Source organism: Hyperolius riggenbachi, chromosome 7, assembly GCF_040937935.1.
Source record: "Hyperolius riggenbachi isolate aHypRig1 chromosome 7, aHypRig1.pri, whole genome shotgun sequence".
Classification (NCBI taxonomy): domain Eukaryota; kingdom Metazoa; phylum Chordata; class Amphibia; order Anura; family Hyperoliidae; genus Hyperolius; species Hyperolius riggenbachi.
Window position 1 is genome coordinate 120,256,726 of NC_090652.1, and position 14,699 is coordinate 120,271,424.

The 14,699-nt window shown below is 45.4% G+C and overlaps 2 protein-coding genes across 6 annotated transcripts in view; one reads left to right on the forward strand and one right to left on the reverse strand.

Moving 5' to 3' along the window:
- TMEM130 (transmembrane protein 130) overlaps window positions 1-14,699 on the reverse strand; it is a 105,583-nt gene that overhangs the window by 88,091 nt on the left and 2,793 nt on the right. For 2 of the 3 annotated variants that reach the window (XM_068244579.1, XM_068244582.1), the window contains exon 1: window positions 359-486. The exons of the other annotated variant lie outside the window; for it this stretch is intronic. In XM_068244579.1, coding sequence (XP_068100680.1) covers window positions 359-431 — 73 coding nt within the window. In that variant the 5' untranslated portion in view covers window positions 432-486. Of the gene's footprint in view, window positions 1-358; window positions 487-14,699 lie in introns of those variants that run through there. 3 annotated transcript variants of the gene reach the window in all.
- COX19 (cytochrome c oxidase assembly factor COX19) overlaps window positions 1-14,699 on the forward strand; it is a 119,873-nt gene that overhangs the window by 82,735 nt on the left and 22,439 nt on the right. The window lies entirely within an intron of this gene.

Sequence of the window (14,699 nt, forward strand, 5' to 3'; positions counted from 1 at the left end):
TATTAGAGCAAGAAAAACCTAGCCACACGAAGCCACAACACTATTCCTGGAAATGTCTTTGGCTAGCAAGTCGGTCCCTGTATATATGTAAAGGGCTTCCTGCAATTTACCAGAGCATCACAGCACAGTATTGTGCAATTATGTACTATACACAACATACACTGCTGTGCCATAAAGAAATATCATTTCTAGGTGCACTAACCCTTTGAGGACAGAAGGCAGGACAGAAGAAGATGAGCAGCACAATAACATGAATGAGCTCTATCTCTGCATCATGTACCTGCAACAGAACAGAGACACCCTCTGTGGCCTGCAATAGGCATACATCAGCAGTACAATGAATTAATCATCCACTTACTTGCGAACGCACAGGAAGCGGTAGCAATAAGAAAAAGAAGGGTTCGAGTCATTGGACCGGTGCATGGGGCCATGTGAGCCCCCTACAACGCGAACACCGGAGAGTATTCAGGGCTGCTTGCTTTATTTCATCGTGACAGCATCACCTTGCCCTTCCTGGAGCCTCTGTAATATGGGACTTGGAACCATATCGCCATCTAGTGGGTGACAGATGCAATTGCTCTAACCTGAATTACAGTAACAAACGCTGCAATGTACAGAATTGGCAATGCCAATTCCATACCTACAGCATAGTTTCCAACTGTCCCTCTTTTGGAGGGACAGTCCATCTTTGGGAGCCCTGCCCCTTTGGCCCTATTTCCTCCTCATTTGTCCCTTTTGTCCCTCTTTCTATGTAAACATTTGTATTTCTCTACTAAAAATGTGTTTGATTGACTCTAAATTTTATTCCCATCCTTTAAAATGATATATTACTAATTTTAAAATGTTAATATGAAGGAAAATGAACCAGGATAGAAAGGACCAGTGTGGTGTAAATTATAAAACAACATATTTTTCTTGTGAAATCTTTATGGTTTATGGGTCTGACAGGGGGCATGATCAGGGGTGTGTCAGGGGCATGGCTTAAGTGTCCCACTTTCTCATCTCATACAGTTTTGGAGGTATGCTACAGAACCCCAGCATCTGTAGCTCCATATTCTGACCCCCGCTGTTTCCTCCGCCTGTAGCCTTTACAATAGCCGTACCCAGCTTCCCAAATTACTCGGTGCCGCCATAGCTGCAAATTATATGACGGTACCCATTGTACCAAAATTCGCTGTACACCCAAATTATCTGCTTATGTTACAGGAATTTGAAGTTCTTTCCCAATTGAAAACTTATAGATTCATTTAGGCTCCCTACAAAAGTTCCTGGTGGTACTAGATCTTAATCACTTATAAATTGGGCCAAGATAAAGTCTTCCAGCACAGAAGGCAGAGATGTTAAAGGGCAACTGTAACGAGAGGGATATGGAGGCTGCCATATTTATTTCCTGTTAAGCAATACCAGTTGCCTGGCTGTCCGGCTGATCTTCTGCCTTTGTATTAATATTATTATTATAATTATTATTATTATTTTATAAATCAAGTGTCTTGTCATACCTCTTCTAAAAACATTTGGAGTGCGACCATTTAGTTTGTATTACATAGATTTAGCCATAGACCTGAACAAGCACGCAGCAGATCAGGTGTGTCTGACATTATTGTCAGATCTGAGAAGATTATCTGTATGCTTGGGGGCAGAGATCAACGAACAGGAACAGTTTTTCCCGTTCATTGACCTCCGGGCGAGCGGACGGCCACGTGCACGAGCGCAGGGAGCGAGCGCACGAGCGAGCGCGGACAGCAGCGGTAGCGGCGAGAGGTGCGTATATCTACGCTCCTGTTGGGGAAAGGGTGTTAAAAGGAGCGTAGATATACACTCCTGTGGTGGTAAAGTGGTTAAGCAAGAAGTGTATGAGATCTCCAGATATTTCTTAACTGCTGTGTGCACTCGCATGCATGAAAAAGGAGGAAGTGAAAACACTACAAAAGCATTTTTTTTGATGTTTTGCATAAACTCATCTTTTACATGTGAACAGAACGCTAAAACTTTCAAACCTTCCTGACAAACCTATGCGACAGATTCATTCCTCAGTTTTCAAAGATTTTTATCTGATGTGTGTACTCAGCTTTAGAAATATGTCCTGTTGCCACCTTCATTTTCTACTATCCTCACCAGCCCTATCAACACTTACATGCTGTGAACACCTGTTCAATCACCACCTCTGTCTGCACTATTAAAGTGAACCCGAGTTGAGACACATATGGAGGCTGACATATACAGTATATATATCATTTTAAACAATGCACATTGCCTGAATGTCTTGCAGATCCTCTAACCCAAAACCTGTAGATAATGTCAGATTTCTACTACTTACTAAAAGTGACAGCAACATAGGAGAAAAGTAATGTATGGCTCATTTTACTCTGGGAGAAATGTACTTCCTATTTCTATGTGTTTTAAATTTTAAGATTTTCGCAACAACTCCTCTTTAACCATTTTAGCCTTTTGGACGTGACTTTCACGTCCAAAAGGCTGCTGCTGTGCCGCTCCCGCGCACCCCCGTGCCGCCCCCTGTTAGCCCAGAGATCAATGAATGGGAACATTGGTTTTTTTTCAGAGGCCGCGGTCTTTCTGAAAAAAAAAAATCACATCCTCCTTGTAGTTCCTGTAAGCGAGCGTGCTCGCTCATAGGATAGAAAAACAAAAAAATCACTGTGGCCATCTTGTGGCCAAATAGTAAAACTACATGCACATGCATTTTTATTACAAAAAGACACAATCAATTACATTTAAATTACGGTACATTAACTGTTTACCTCCCACACCCAAAAAATACCCAATTAAAATTTTTAACTAAAAAAAAAAAAATTACAATTAAAAAAAACATAAATAGTTACCTAAGGGTCTGAACTTTTTTTAATATGCATGTGAAGAGGTTATACAACTAATATTTTTTAAATTATAAGCTTGTAAATAGTGATGGACGCAAAACTAAAAATATGCACCTTTATTTCCAAATAAAATATTCGTGCCATACATTGTGGTAGGGACATAATTTAAATGGTATAATAACCAGGACAAATGAGCAAATAAAATATGTAGGTTTTAATTATAGTAGCATGTATTATTTTAAAACTATAATGGCTGAAAACTGAGAAATAATGATTTTTTTTCCATTTTTTTCTTAATATTCCTGTTAAAATGCATTTAGAAAAAAATAACTCTTAGCAAAATGTACCACCCAAAGAAAGCCTAATTGGTGGCGGAAAAAACAAGATATAGATCAATTCATTGTGATAATTAGTGATAAAGTTATTGGCAAATGAATGGGAGGTGAAAATTGCTCGGATGCATAAGATGAAAAACGACTGAAGGCTGAAGTGGTTAAAGCGGTATTGTCACCATAAAAATCAAATTTCAACAGCAACTGGTCTGAGTGTATTAAGTGATAAAGATGCTAATCCTGCATTCAAAACTTGCAAAACTTTTTCTGCTGTTATGGTTTGGAGTTATCACATACTTTAGGAGCACTGGCCCTAGCGCCAAACAGTGCCAAAGAGTTGAATGCTGGGAGTTCTTTTTATCTATAATATATTCCTCCTCTTACATTTATTTCCCTGCCTTGCTGCTTATCAGAAACACCCTCTGATCACTTGTGTTTGCAAGCAAGGCTGAGGTGACTCAGTGATTGGATGTGTAAATAAAAAAAAGACAGTGCAGTTCCTAGTATACACCTCAGTGGGAGTGTCTGAAGACTCTGGGAGGAGGGCAGCTAATGAATACACAATGAGCAAGAGAAGGGAGGGGAGGAAACAAGAGTCAGGGAGGATATGATGTCAGCATTAGCTTGGCAAGATGCCCACTGCCTAGAATAGGATTTTCTGCTTTTCCTTCATAAAATTCACAGGAATCCTTACGTGGATAGCACAATACATCTTTTATGTAAGTAGAACTAGTATTTATCTACTTACATATGTGTTTTTTATTTCTAGGTTAGCATGGGTGTCGCTTGTTCTTTAAGTACTACAAAGCCTCTCAGGTGGCCCAAATTCCATTAATATATGCAAAACGTCATACGCCAACATGGGTTAATATTGAAAATTTCCTCCTACAACCACTCACTTGGAAGGGCCTTATATGGTCTCTTACCACCAATCTGGTGTCCAGAAATCCTTGCTTATAACCGCCCACACCCTACGTTTTTGGCGCAGCATTAGAGTCCAACATAATCTCAAACTTTCCCTTAACAAAGTTTTTGGGCAATTTTGACTTTGTCCTCGGCCTGGATCTTCAGTTTTTTCTCTGGTGGAAAATTTCTGACGTACCCACGATCTCCAAACTCATGCAAAATAAAAAATTCCCCTCAATCGATGTGCCCCAGTAGTTGAACTTTTCCATTGCAGACAATTTCATCACTTTATCCACTCTCTCGCTAAACCTTTTCCCAATGCCACTCCCTCATACTACAGTATGAAAGCCTATGCCTTCATGATCCGCTGATGAAAGGAATAGAGTCCTATTTGTATTCTGCCCAAAATCAACCTCAGGAATCAGTTAAAATTGCCTTTATACGTTCCTGGGAAAATGATGTGGGAGAAACTCCACCCCTGGAAGGAGTGGAGAAAGTCCTTTGAGTCTCTCTTCAAAGGTAGCCTACAAACCACTGTCATGGATGTATCACTCAGACTCCTACACCATACGTAGTCCCTCAAAGACTCTCCACGAGTAGTGGATTGGCAGTGAAATGACTGTCAAATTCTCACAACTGCTTGCTGCTGCCTGGTAACTGCTAACTGAGCACACAGTTCAGCCGACTGTGGAAAAGGGACCTTAATTGAGCCCACAGTATAATCTGTTCAACCTTTGCTAGACCTGATACAAGTGCACTTGCTGTGCCTTTAAATTTGCTGACAGGCTTTCCCTGTGGGCCATTTAGAAGCCAGATGCTGCTTGGTAGTGAGCACTTGCCATTCTTTGTGCCAGATAGTTACATATGGGGAGCATATTTATTTTTGCCCAGGGCCTCACCTACAACCAGCCCTGAGAGAAGCAGCTTATACATGAACTCAATTTAAAAGTAATTGTCGTACTAATACCAGTTACTTTGTATGAACTTCAAAAACTTATGGATAGCTGCCCTGTATATTTCTACTCAGTTAAAGAGACTCCGTAACAAAAATTTCATCCGGTTTTCTTCCATCCTACAAGTTCCAAAATGTATTCTAATGTGCTCTGGCTTACTGCAGCACGTTCTACTATCACCATCTCTGCAATAAATCAACTTATCTCTCTCTTGTCAGACTTGTCAGCCTGTGTCTGGAAGGCTGCCAAGTTCTTCAGTGTTGTGGTTCTGTGATGCATTTCCCCCCTCTAGGCCACTCTCTGCACACTGCCTGTGTGTTATTTAGATTAGTGCAGCTTCTCTCTGCTCTATTATCTTTTACAAGCTGGATAAATCCTCCTCTGAGCTGGCTGGGCTTTCACATACTGAAGAATTACATACAGGCAGAGCTGTCTGCACTCTGCAGGAATAAACAGCCCGACACTTCAGTGGAAGATAGCTGCAGGTGGAAAGAAACACACAAATGATCTCTTGAGATTAAAAAGGAAGGCTGTATACAGCCTGCTTGTGCATGGATGTATTTTCTATGTGTACATCAACCTACTTCCTGTTTTGGTGGCCATTTTGTTTGTTTACAAACAAACTTTTTAAAACTGTTTTTAACCACTTTTAATGCGGCGGGGAGCGGCGAAATTGTGACAGAGGGGAGTAGGAGATGTCCCCTAACGCACTGGTATGTTAACTTTTGTGCGATTTTAACAATACAGATTCTCTTTAAGCAATGTGGGGACAGTAGATTTTTGTAGCTCAGCATAATTGAATGTGAATGCCTCAGGTGAAAATCTACGGTTAGTACAGTTATCCCTTGACCCTAATAGTATTGTAATTGAATGGGCCATATCATTAACCTTCCCCTACTATTGTTAGCTCATTGAAGTCTTCAATTTCTCTCTGGCCCCACCATAGAATGGAACATGCTGATCGGGATTAGCAAAGCACGGTAAAGTTCCTTCAGCTGCCAACCCAAACTGGGTGACACTTATTGAGCATCTGTGTAGAGGCCTTTATATAACAGCAGCAGTGATGGGGCCATGTTTCTTGAGGCACTTTTAGGGCTCTTTTCCACAGGCGGCTGAACTGTGCGCTCAGTGAGCAGTTACCAAGCAGAAGCGAGCAGTTGCTAGGCAGCAGCAAGCAGTTGTGAGAGTTCAACAGTCTTTCCACTGCCTATCAACTGCTCGTGGAAAAGGGCCCCTTATTGAGATTATTTTTCCTGCCTTAAAGAGAATCTGTACTCTAAAATTTTTACAGCAAAAAGCATACCATTCTATTCATTATGTTCTCCTGGGCCCCTCTGTGCTGTTTCTGCCACTCTCTGCTGCAATCCTGGCTTGTAATTGCCAGTTTTAGGCAGTGTTTACAAACAAACTAACCAGCTTGTGATAGGCTCACATAAGCAGAGTGTGTAAGTCGTACAGAGCCTGCAGGGGGCCTGCAGAGGGTGTGTATCGCTTCTATCCAATCACAAGCAGCCCTGCACATTCCACACATTCAAGCCTAAAGCTGGCCATACACTAGGCCGATTCCCCGCCGATCGACAGCAGATTCGATCACTGGGATCGAATCTGCTGTCACATCGTTCACGCTAAATTTCGATCTATTTCGTCCCGAAATAGATCAATCCCGGCGATCGCTCCGTGCGGGAAATTACCATTGATCACCCGCGGGTAGGGAGCGCATCGCTAGCGGCGTTGAGTGCCCGACGCAATAGAGTGGCAGTACATTACCTGCTCCGCCGGCGCGACTCAACCCGGTCACCGCTGCTCCATCTCCGCTCTGGTCTGGTCTCCGGGTCCGGCATGCTTCACTTCTTCTAGCCCGGCAGGAAGTTTAAACAGTAGAGGGCGCTCTACTGTTTAAACTTCCTGCCGGGCAGGAAGAAGTGAAGCATGCCGGACCCGGAGACCAGACCAGAGCGGAGAAGACAGCGGAGACCTGGGGACTGGAGTCGCGCCGGCCGGAGCAGGTAATGTATGCGGGCATGCGGGCGGGGGGGAGCGGCGGCAGCACCACCACCACAGATTGTGAACGGTTTCAGGCTGAAATCGGGTTACAATCTGTTTGCAGTAAAGGCAGCCATATGATCCCTCTCTGATCAGATTCGATCAGAGAAGGATCTATCTGTTGGTCGAATCTGATGGCAAATCAACCAGTGTATGGCTACCTTTAGCCTGACAGAGCCGACAGAAGGAAACAGATTAGATCATATAACAGGGATAACACAGCCACTGTGCAATTAGGAAAGGATGCAGTAAGCCAGAGCACATTAGAACAGGCAAAGGAACTTATAGGATAGAAGAACTAAGGCTGAAAATTTTGTTACAGAGTCTCTTTAAAGAGAGCCCGAGGTGGAGAAATAAAATTTAATAAAAAACTATGCTACCTGATCTGGGGGGCTAGGCGGATCAGGTAGCCACCATTCACACCGCTCTCTGACGCTCCGTTGGCCTGCTTTCTTTTAGTTTCTTTCGTGACCTCTGGGGTCACGACGCTGGAAGGAGAGTGAGATGCTCTCTCAGCATGCAGGGAGGCAGGGGAGCGGCAGGGGGCGTGGCCAGGGAGAGACAGTTGCCCAATGGCAGCTGGGGAAAGCCTGCAGGAACACCTCTTTCCTCCCATTACCCTCCTGAATAGCGACAATCATTGCTGCTAATTTCGGGGGGCTATAGCGTGGAGGGGCAGAGAGCAGCGTGGGGGACACACAGAAGCATGTCATGCAGTAGTGATGTATTGATACACACTGCTGGAATATGGGTCCTTACAGTACAATATGCCCCATCTCCTCCCTGTGTGTAGGCTCCCAATGAACACTTGCAAAAAAAAAAGAAAAAAGTTGCATCATCACGGGGGAGGTTGCAGCCACAGAGGATTTAAAAGTAGAAAAAAGAGAGTGAAGGGTGTCCTTGATTTTTATAGTACACTTGAATTTTAGCATTTTTTTAGGTGATAATTAGTGAATAGTAGGAATGAAAACTTTAATACAGCAGGAAGCATAGATAAACCACAACCTAAAGCAGGCATGGGCAAACTTGGCTCTCCAGCTGTTAAGGAACTACAAGTCCCACACGGGGGCGGACTGACCATTAGGGCACTCGGGCACGGACCGAGGGTCCGTGGTCAGGGGGGGGCCCGCCACCCGCCAGAGAACCCGGAGCAGGAGGGGAGACAGCCAGTGAAGGAGGGCGATGGGCATAGCAGCGGAGAAGGGGGGGGGGGAAGTTTCCCCTCCCTTCTCTCACCTTGGGGCCCCCCTTCCTGGCTCTCCCCTCCGTAATCTGCAAAGTGTCGCACAGCTGGAAGCGGCTGACAGCGGGCGGAGACTTACCGCTGTTCAGCCACCGGAGGGAGCGCTGATCTGTGTGCTGCTAGACTAGCGGCACACAGATCAGCGCTCCCTCCAATGGCTGAACAGCGGTAAGTCTCCGCCCGCTTCCAGCTGTGCGATACTTTGCAGATTACGGAGGGGAGAGCCAGGAAGGGGGGCCCCAAGGTGAGAGAACGGAGGGGAAACTTCCCCCCTTCTCCGCTGCTATGCACATCGCCCTCCTTCACTGGCTGTCTCCCCTCCTGGAGACACCTACAAGCCAGGCTGCATATACTGGGGGCACTTACAGACCTGGCTATACTGGGGAGACCTATACACCTGGCTGCATACACCTGGCTGCATATACTGGGGACACCTATACACCTGGCTGCATATACTGGGGAGACCTATACACCTGGCTGCATATACCGGGGGCACCTATACACCTGGCTGCATATACTGGGGGCACCTATACACCTGGCTGCATATACTGGGGGCACCTATACACCTGGCTATACTGGAGAGACCTATACACCTGGCTATACTGGGGAGACCTATACATCTGGCTGCATATACTGGGGGCACCTATACACCTGGCTATACTGGGGAGACCTATACACCTGGCTATACTGGGGAGACCTATACATCTGGCTGCATATACTGGGGGCACCTATACACCTGGCTGCATATACTGGGGGCACCTATACACCTGGCTGCATATACTGGGGAGACCTATACACCTGGCTGCATATACCGGGGGCACCTATACACCTGGCTGCATATACTGGGGGCACCTATACACCTGGCTGCATATACTGGGGGCACCTATACACCTGGCTATACTGGAGAGACCTATACACCTGGCTATACTGGGGAGACCTATACATCTGGCTGCATATACTGGGGGCACCTATACACCTGGCTGCATATACTGGGGGCACCTATACACCTGGCTATACTGGAGAGACCTATACACCTGGCTATACTGGGGAGACCTATACACCTGGCTATACTGGGGAGACCTATACATCTGGCTGCATATACTGGGGGCACCTATACACCTGGCTGCATATACTGGGGGCACCTATACACCTGGCTGCATATACTGGGGGCACCTATACACCTGGCTGCATATACTGGGGGCACCTATACACCTGGCTACATATACTGGGGAGACCTATACACCTGGCTGCATATACTGGGGAGACCTATACACCTGGCTGCATATACTGGGGGCACCTATACACCTGGCTGCATATACTGGGGAGACCTATACACCTGGCTGCATATACTGGGGGCACCTATACACCTGGTTGCATATACTGGGGGCACCTATACACCTGGCTGCATATACTGGGGGCACCTATACACCTGGCTGCATATACTGGGGGCACCTAATACACCTGGCTGCATATACTGGGGAGACCTATACACCTGTCTGCATATACTGGGGGCACTTATACACCTGACTACATATACTGGGGGCACTTATACACCTGACTACATATACTGGGGGCACTTATAGACCTAGCTACATATACTGGGGGCACCTATAGACCTGGCTGTATATACTGGGGGCACCTATAGACCTGGCTGTATATAATGGGGACACCTATAGACCTAGCTATACTGGGGACACCTATACACCTGGCTACATATACTGGGGACACCTAAAGACCTGGCTATCTATACAGGAGACACCTATAGACCTGACTATCTGTACTGGGGACACCTATAGGCCTGGCTACCTATTCTGAAGACACCTGTAGACCTGGCTACCTATACTGGGGACAGCTATAGACCTGGCTATCTTAACTGGGGACATCTATAGACCTGGTTATCTATTCTGGGGACACCTGTAGATTAGGCTACTTATACTGGGGACACCTGTAGATTAGGCTACTTATACTGGGGACATCTATAGACCTGGATACCTGCACTGGGAAAACCTATAGACCTGGATACTTCCACTGGGGATACCTTTTGACCTGGTTACCTATACTGGGGGCACCTATTTTGGGGGAACTGCTGCCAGATTAACTATTTTTGGGGAACTGCTACTGCCAGATTAAGTGTATTTTGAGAAACAGCTGCCAGATTATGTGTATTTTTGGGGAACCACTGCCAGATTGTGTATAATGGGGGAACTGCTGCTTCCAGATTCTGTGTATTTTGGGGGAACCACTGCTGTTACATGCATTTTGGTGATCCGCTGCCAAATTATGTGTATTTGGGGGAACCGCTGCTGCCAGATAACGTCTATTTTGGGGGAAGGACTGCCATATTATCTGTATTTTGGAGGAACATCTGCCAAATTGCATGGATTTTTGGTGAAATGCTGTCAGATTACATGTATTTTGAGGGGGAAACACTATGGCCTCGATTCATAAAGCATTCCCGCATGCGGGAATGCTGAAAACGGCACACTTTACCGACCACACAGCAGAATCTTTATTCATAAAGGCTTTTTCCGCATGAAAAGCCGACTTTCGCGAGCAGAGTGATAAATCACCGCCTTGCGCGGTGATTATCATAGCAAAAGTAACAAGTAGTCAATTCATAAAGATTAGAGGTAGCGGTATGCGGACGGGTATTACCGCTACGCTACCTCTGATGTGGCGAGAAGCGTGCGGAATACATTGCAGTGAATGGGACAGACCTCCCAAGCAGCTGCAGAGAGAACACCGCGCGGAGGGACTCCGCCTGCTTCTCCTGTTTCCGCATGTCTCCCGACAGCCTAACGCCTGCCTACAGCGGAATATCTCCGCACGCCTATCACAACTAGCAACATTTTTATGAATTAACACCCTGAAGGCGGAAATACCGACAGCGGTGTTTCCCCGCTCGACGTTACCTTCCCGACAGCACTTTTATGAATCGAGGCCAATGGCAGAGTTCATACTTCCCCGGCAGACCTTTTACACCACTGCTAAGGTCATGTATATTTTGCCCCACCCATGACCACGCCCACATTCTGTTGCATGACCACACCCATTTTTTGGCGCAGGGGTTTTTGTCAGTGTACAATATCACAATATAACATATTTACTGTTGTCAATAAATTATTATATCTTAGTCTGTAAAAATAGAACGTGAAAGGTGGGAAACACTATTATGGGGGCCCCATAATCTCCTATTGCCCGGGGGCCCCATGAGTTGTCAGTCCGCCCCTGGTCCCACAATGCATTGCAGGAGTCTTACAGCCACAGTCATGACTCATAAAGGCAAATGCATTGTGGGACTTGTAGTTCCTTAACAGCTGGAGGGCCAAGTTTGCCCATGCCTGACCTAAAGTCTATTTAAAGTGAACCTCCAGACTAAAAATTGACTCAGCAGCACTGGAAAGGCCTGGTGTTTCTTTAACTGTTTCACAGCATCAGAACTTTTTTTCTCTTATACAAGCCTCATTTTTAGCTGCACAGAAAAAAACTGCCCAGGCATTTTTCCCCTAATGCTGTGCAAAGCATGATGGGATTTCTGATGTTGTTGTTCTCAAAATACATTTTGAATTTGACATTTGAAGCCTAGCACGCGCAGCTGGGAGGGGTGATCAGGACACAGGACAGTTGGAACTGTGTCTCCTGCTCCCTGTCACCTCCTTTCAACCAAAAAGATGGCTGCCCCCATGACAAAGATGGCAGCCCCCATGAATCACAAACATTTGCCTGTTCCTTTAAAACGGGGTGGGTAAGAGATTATATTACCTATCTATTCTAATTAACCTAACTAATGTAACTTAATGACAGTATGTTTGTTTAGGCTGAAGTTCCCCTTTAACCAGTTCCCCTCCCCCGGGACTATTAACTACGTCTCTGCAAAATCCCATATCTCTGTGCAGGGACGTAACTACTATGTCCCTTCCCACTTGCCCCCACGTGCGCTCCCGCGATCGTTACTGTCGCTAATCATTAGCCGGGAGACCAACGAATGGGAACACAGTTCCCATTCATTGATCTAAGTCACGTGTGAATGACCGCAGCCTTCTACTAGCCATTAACAAAAAACGATACTTACACATACATGCATTACTTCCTCTTTGTGTAGTAATACTATGCATATGGAAGTTATGCGCAAGGACATCTTGTGGCCAAATAGTAAAATTACATCTACACACTTTGTTTCATCAAAAGACATTTTTAACACCAAAAATACACAGTATGCTTTGCACTGTAGCCACTTGAACTTGAAAACATTTAGAAATGCCCTTTCTTGACTTGTGAGCAGTCACAATAATACAAAATAGGCAATTATATTAAAAAAAAATAAGAAAAATATTTGTAAAAACAGAGAGAGCTCTGTTGGTGGGGAGAAAAGGGAGGGGGGAATCACTTGTGTGCTGAGTTGTGCGGCCCTGCAGCGAGGCCTAAAGCTGCAGTGGCCCAATTTATGAAAAAAGGCCTGGTCACTAGAGGGGTCCGGATTTTCCGTTTCTGGATCTGAAAAGTTTGGAAAGTTCCATTCTTGACTGAAGTGAAATGAACTTGCTACTTTTGGAATGAGTTCCTGCACTGGTCTTAAAGGGAACCAGAGATGTCCTTTTGCTGAAAAAATGAAAAAAGATTCTATACATACCTGGGGCTTCCTCCAGCCCCATACGCGCTGATCGATCCCACGCCACGTCCACCGCTGCCCGCAACTACGAGAACGGGCTCCTGTCGCTGACGTCATCGGAGCCAGCTACGCAGGAGAAGTGTGCCCTCTACGTATCTCTCCATACACTGCTGAAGAGATACGCAAAGAGCGCACCTCTGCAACGCTTAGACTGGCTCCGACTGACGGAACAGCGTGAAGCCGGTTCTCGTAGCTGCGGGCAGAGGAGGATGGTAGCGTGGGATCGATCAGCGCGTATGGGGCTGGAGGAAGCCCCAGGTATGTATAAAATCTTTATTTTTTTGATCTCTGGTTCCCTTTAAGGTTACTCTATCTGGAAAGAATTCCATGTAAGGAGATTCACAGCTAAGTGCTTGTAGCTCAGATACTCTTCATGCCATAAGGAATACTACTTTAAGTGTTAGATTGAAGAGGTTACAATCTGCAAGAGGTTCAAACGGTTCTTTGCACAAACCTTTGAGTACAAGAGGTAAATTCCACTGAGGGTACCAATTTTTCTTAGGTGGTGTAACGATCGGTGTCAGCACGCAGAGAGAATCTGATTATTGGTGATCTGCAGTATCACCAAGAATACAGATATATAACTGATTATTGATGATCTGCAGAATCACTGATAATACAGATATATTGCTAACCTCTGGACACCTGGATAATGTGAGTGTTTGGTGTAACAGTAGTACTTTGAGTATAGCACAGGTAATTAGAGACAGTATGGGCAATAGTTACATAGTTACATAGTTATTTTGGTTGAAAAAAGACATACGTCCATCGAGTTCAACCAGTATAAAGTACAACACCAGCCTGCTCCCTCACATATCCCTGTTGATCCAGAGGAAGGCGAAAAAACCCTTACAAGGCATGGTCCAATTAGCCCCTAAAGGGAAAAATTCCTTCCCGACTCCAGATGGCAATCAGATAAAATCCCTGGATCAACATCATTAGGCATTACCTAGTAATTGTAGCCATGGATGTCTTTCAACGCAAGGAAAGCATCTAAGCCCCCTTTAAATGCAGGTATAGAGTTTGCCATAACGACTTCCTGTGGCAATGCACTAGAGACAATACTGCTCTAAAGATAAGGAAACCTTCCAGTAGCCTGAGACTCCCCAAGGGGCGGAGTTAGGCTGGAAGAAGGAAGGTCCAGAGAGTGAGTGACAATAAAGACAAATGTCACTGAGTGATCTGGAAACTATCTCTTAATAGTAGAGATAGCTCTCGAGGTCGGGCAAGCCAGGTCGGCAACGCACGGTCAGATAAGGTACATAGACAGAAGGCTGATTCGGTATTCAAGGCAAGCAGGGTTTGGCAACAGAGTATCAGATGTGCGAGGTACCAAATCAGAGATCAGAGGAGTAGTCAGGAAAGCAATAAGTCATAACAGATATCAAACAATGCCTAGTCTGGGCGTGAGGTCCTTGGTCTCGACACCCTGGAACTAGTCTGATGTATAACAGAATGGTAACACAAGTTCCCTAATATGGGTGTGAGGTCCGTGGTCTCTACACCCTGGAACTAGTCTGATGTATAACAGATTGATAACACAGGTTCCCTAGTCTGGGTGTGAGGTCTGTGGTCTCTACACCCTGGAACTGGTCTAAGCATAAACAGAATACAATACAAGTAATCTGGCTCAGTGTGAATTCCCAGGTCCACCTGGTTCAAACACACTGCAGGATCTGACTAAGGTCTGAGTGCTTCCACGTAGTGTTCGCAACGGCA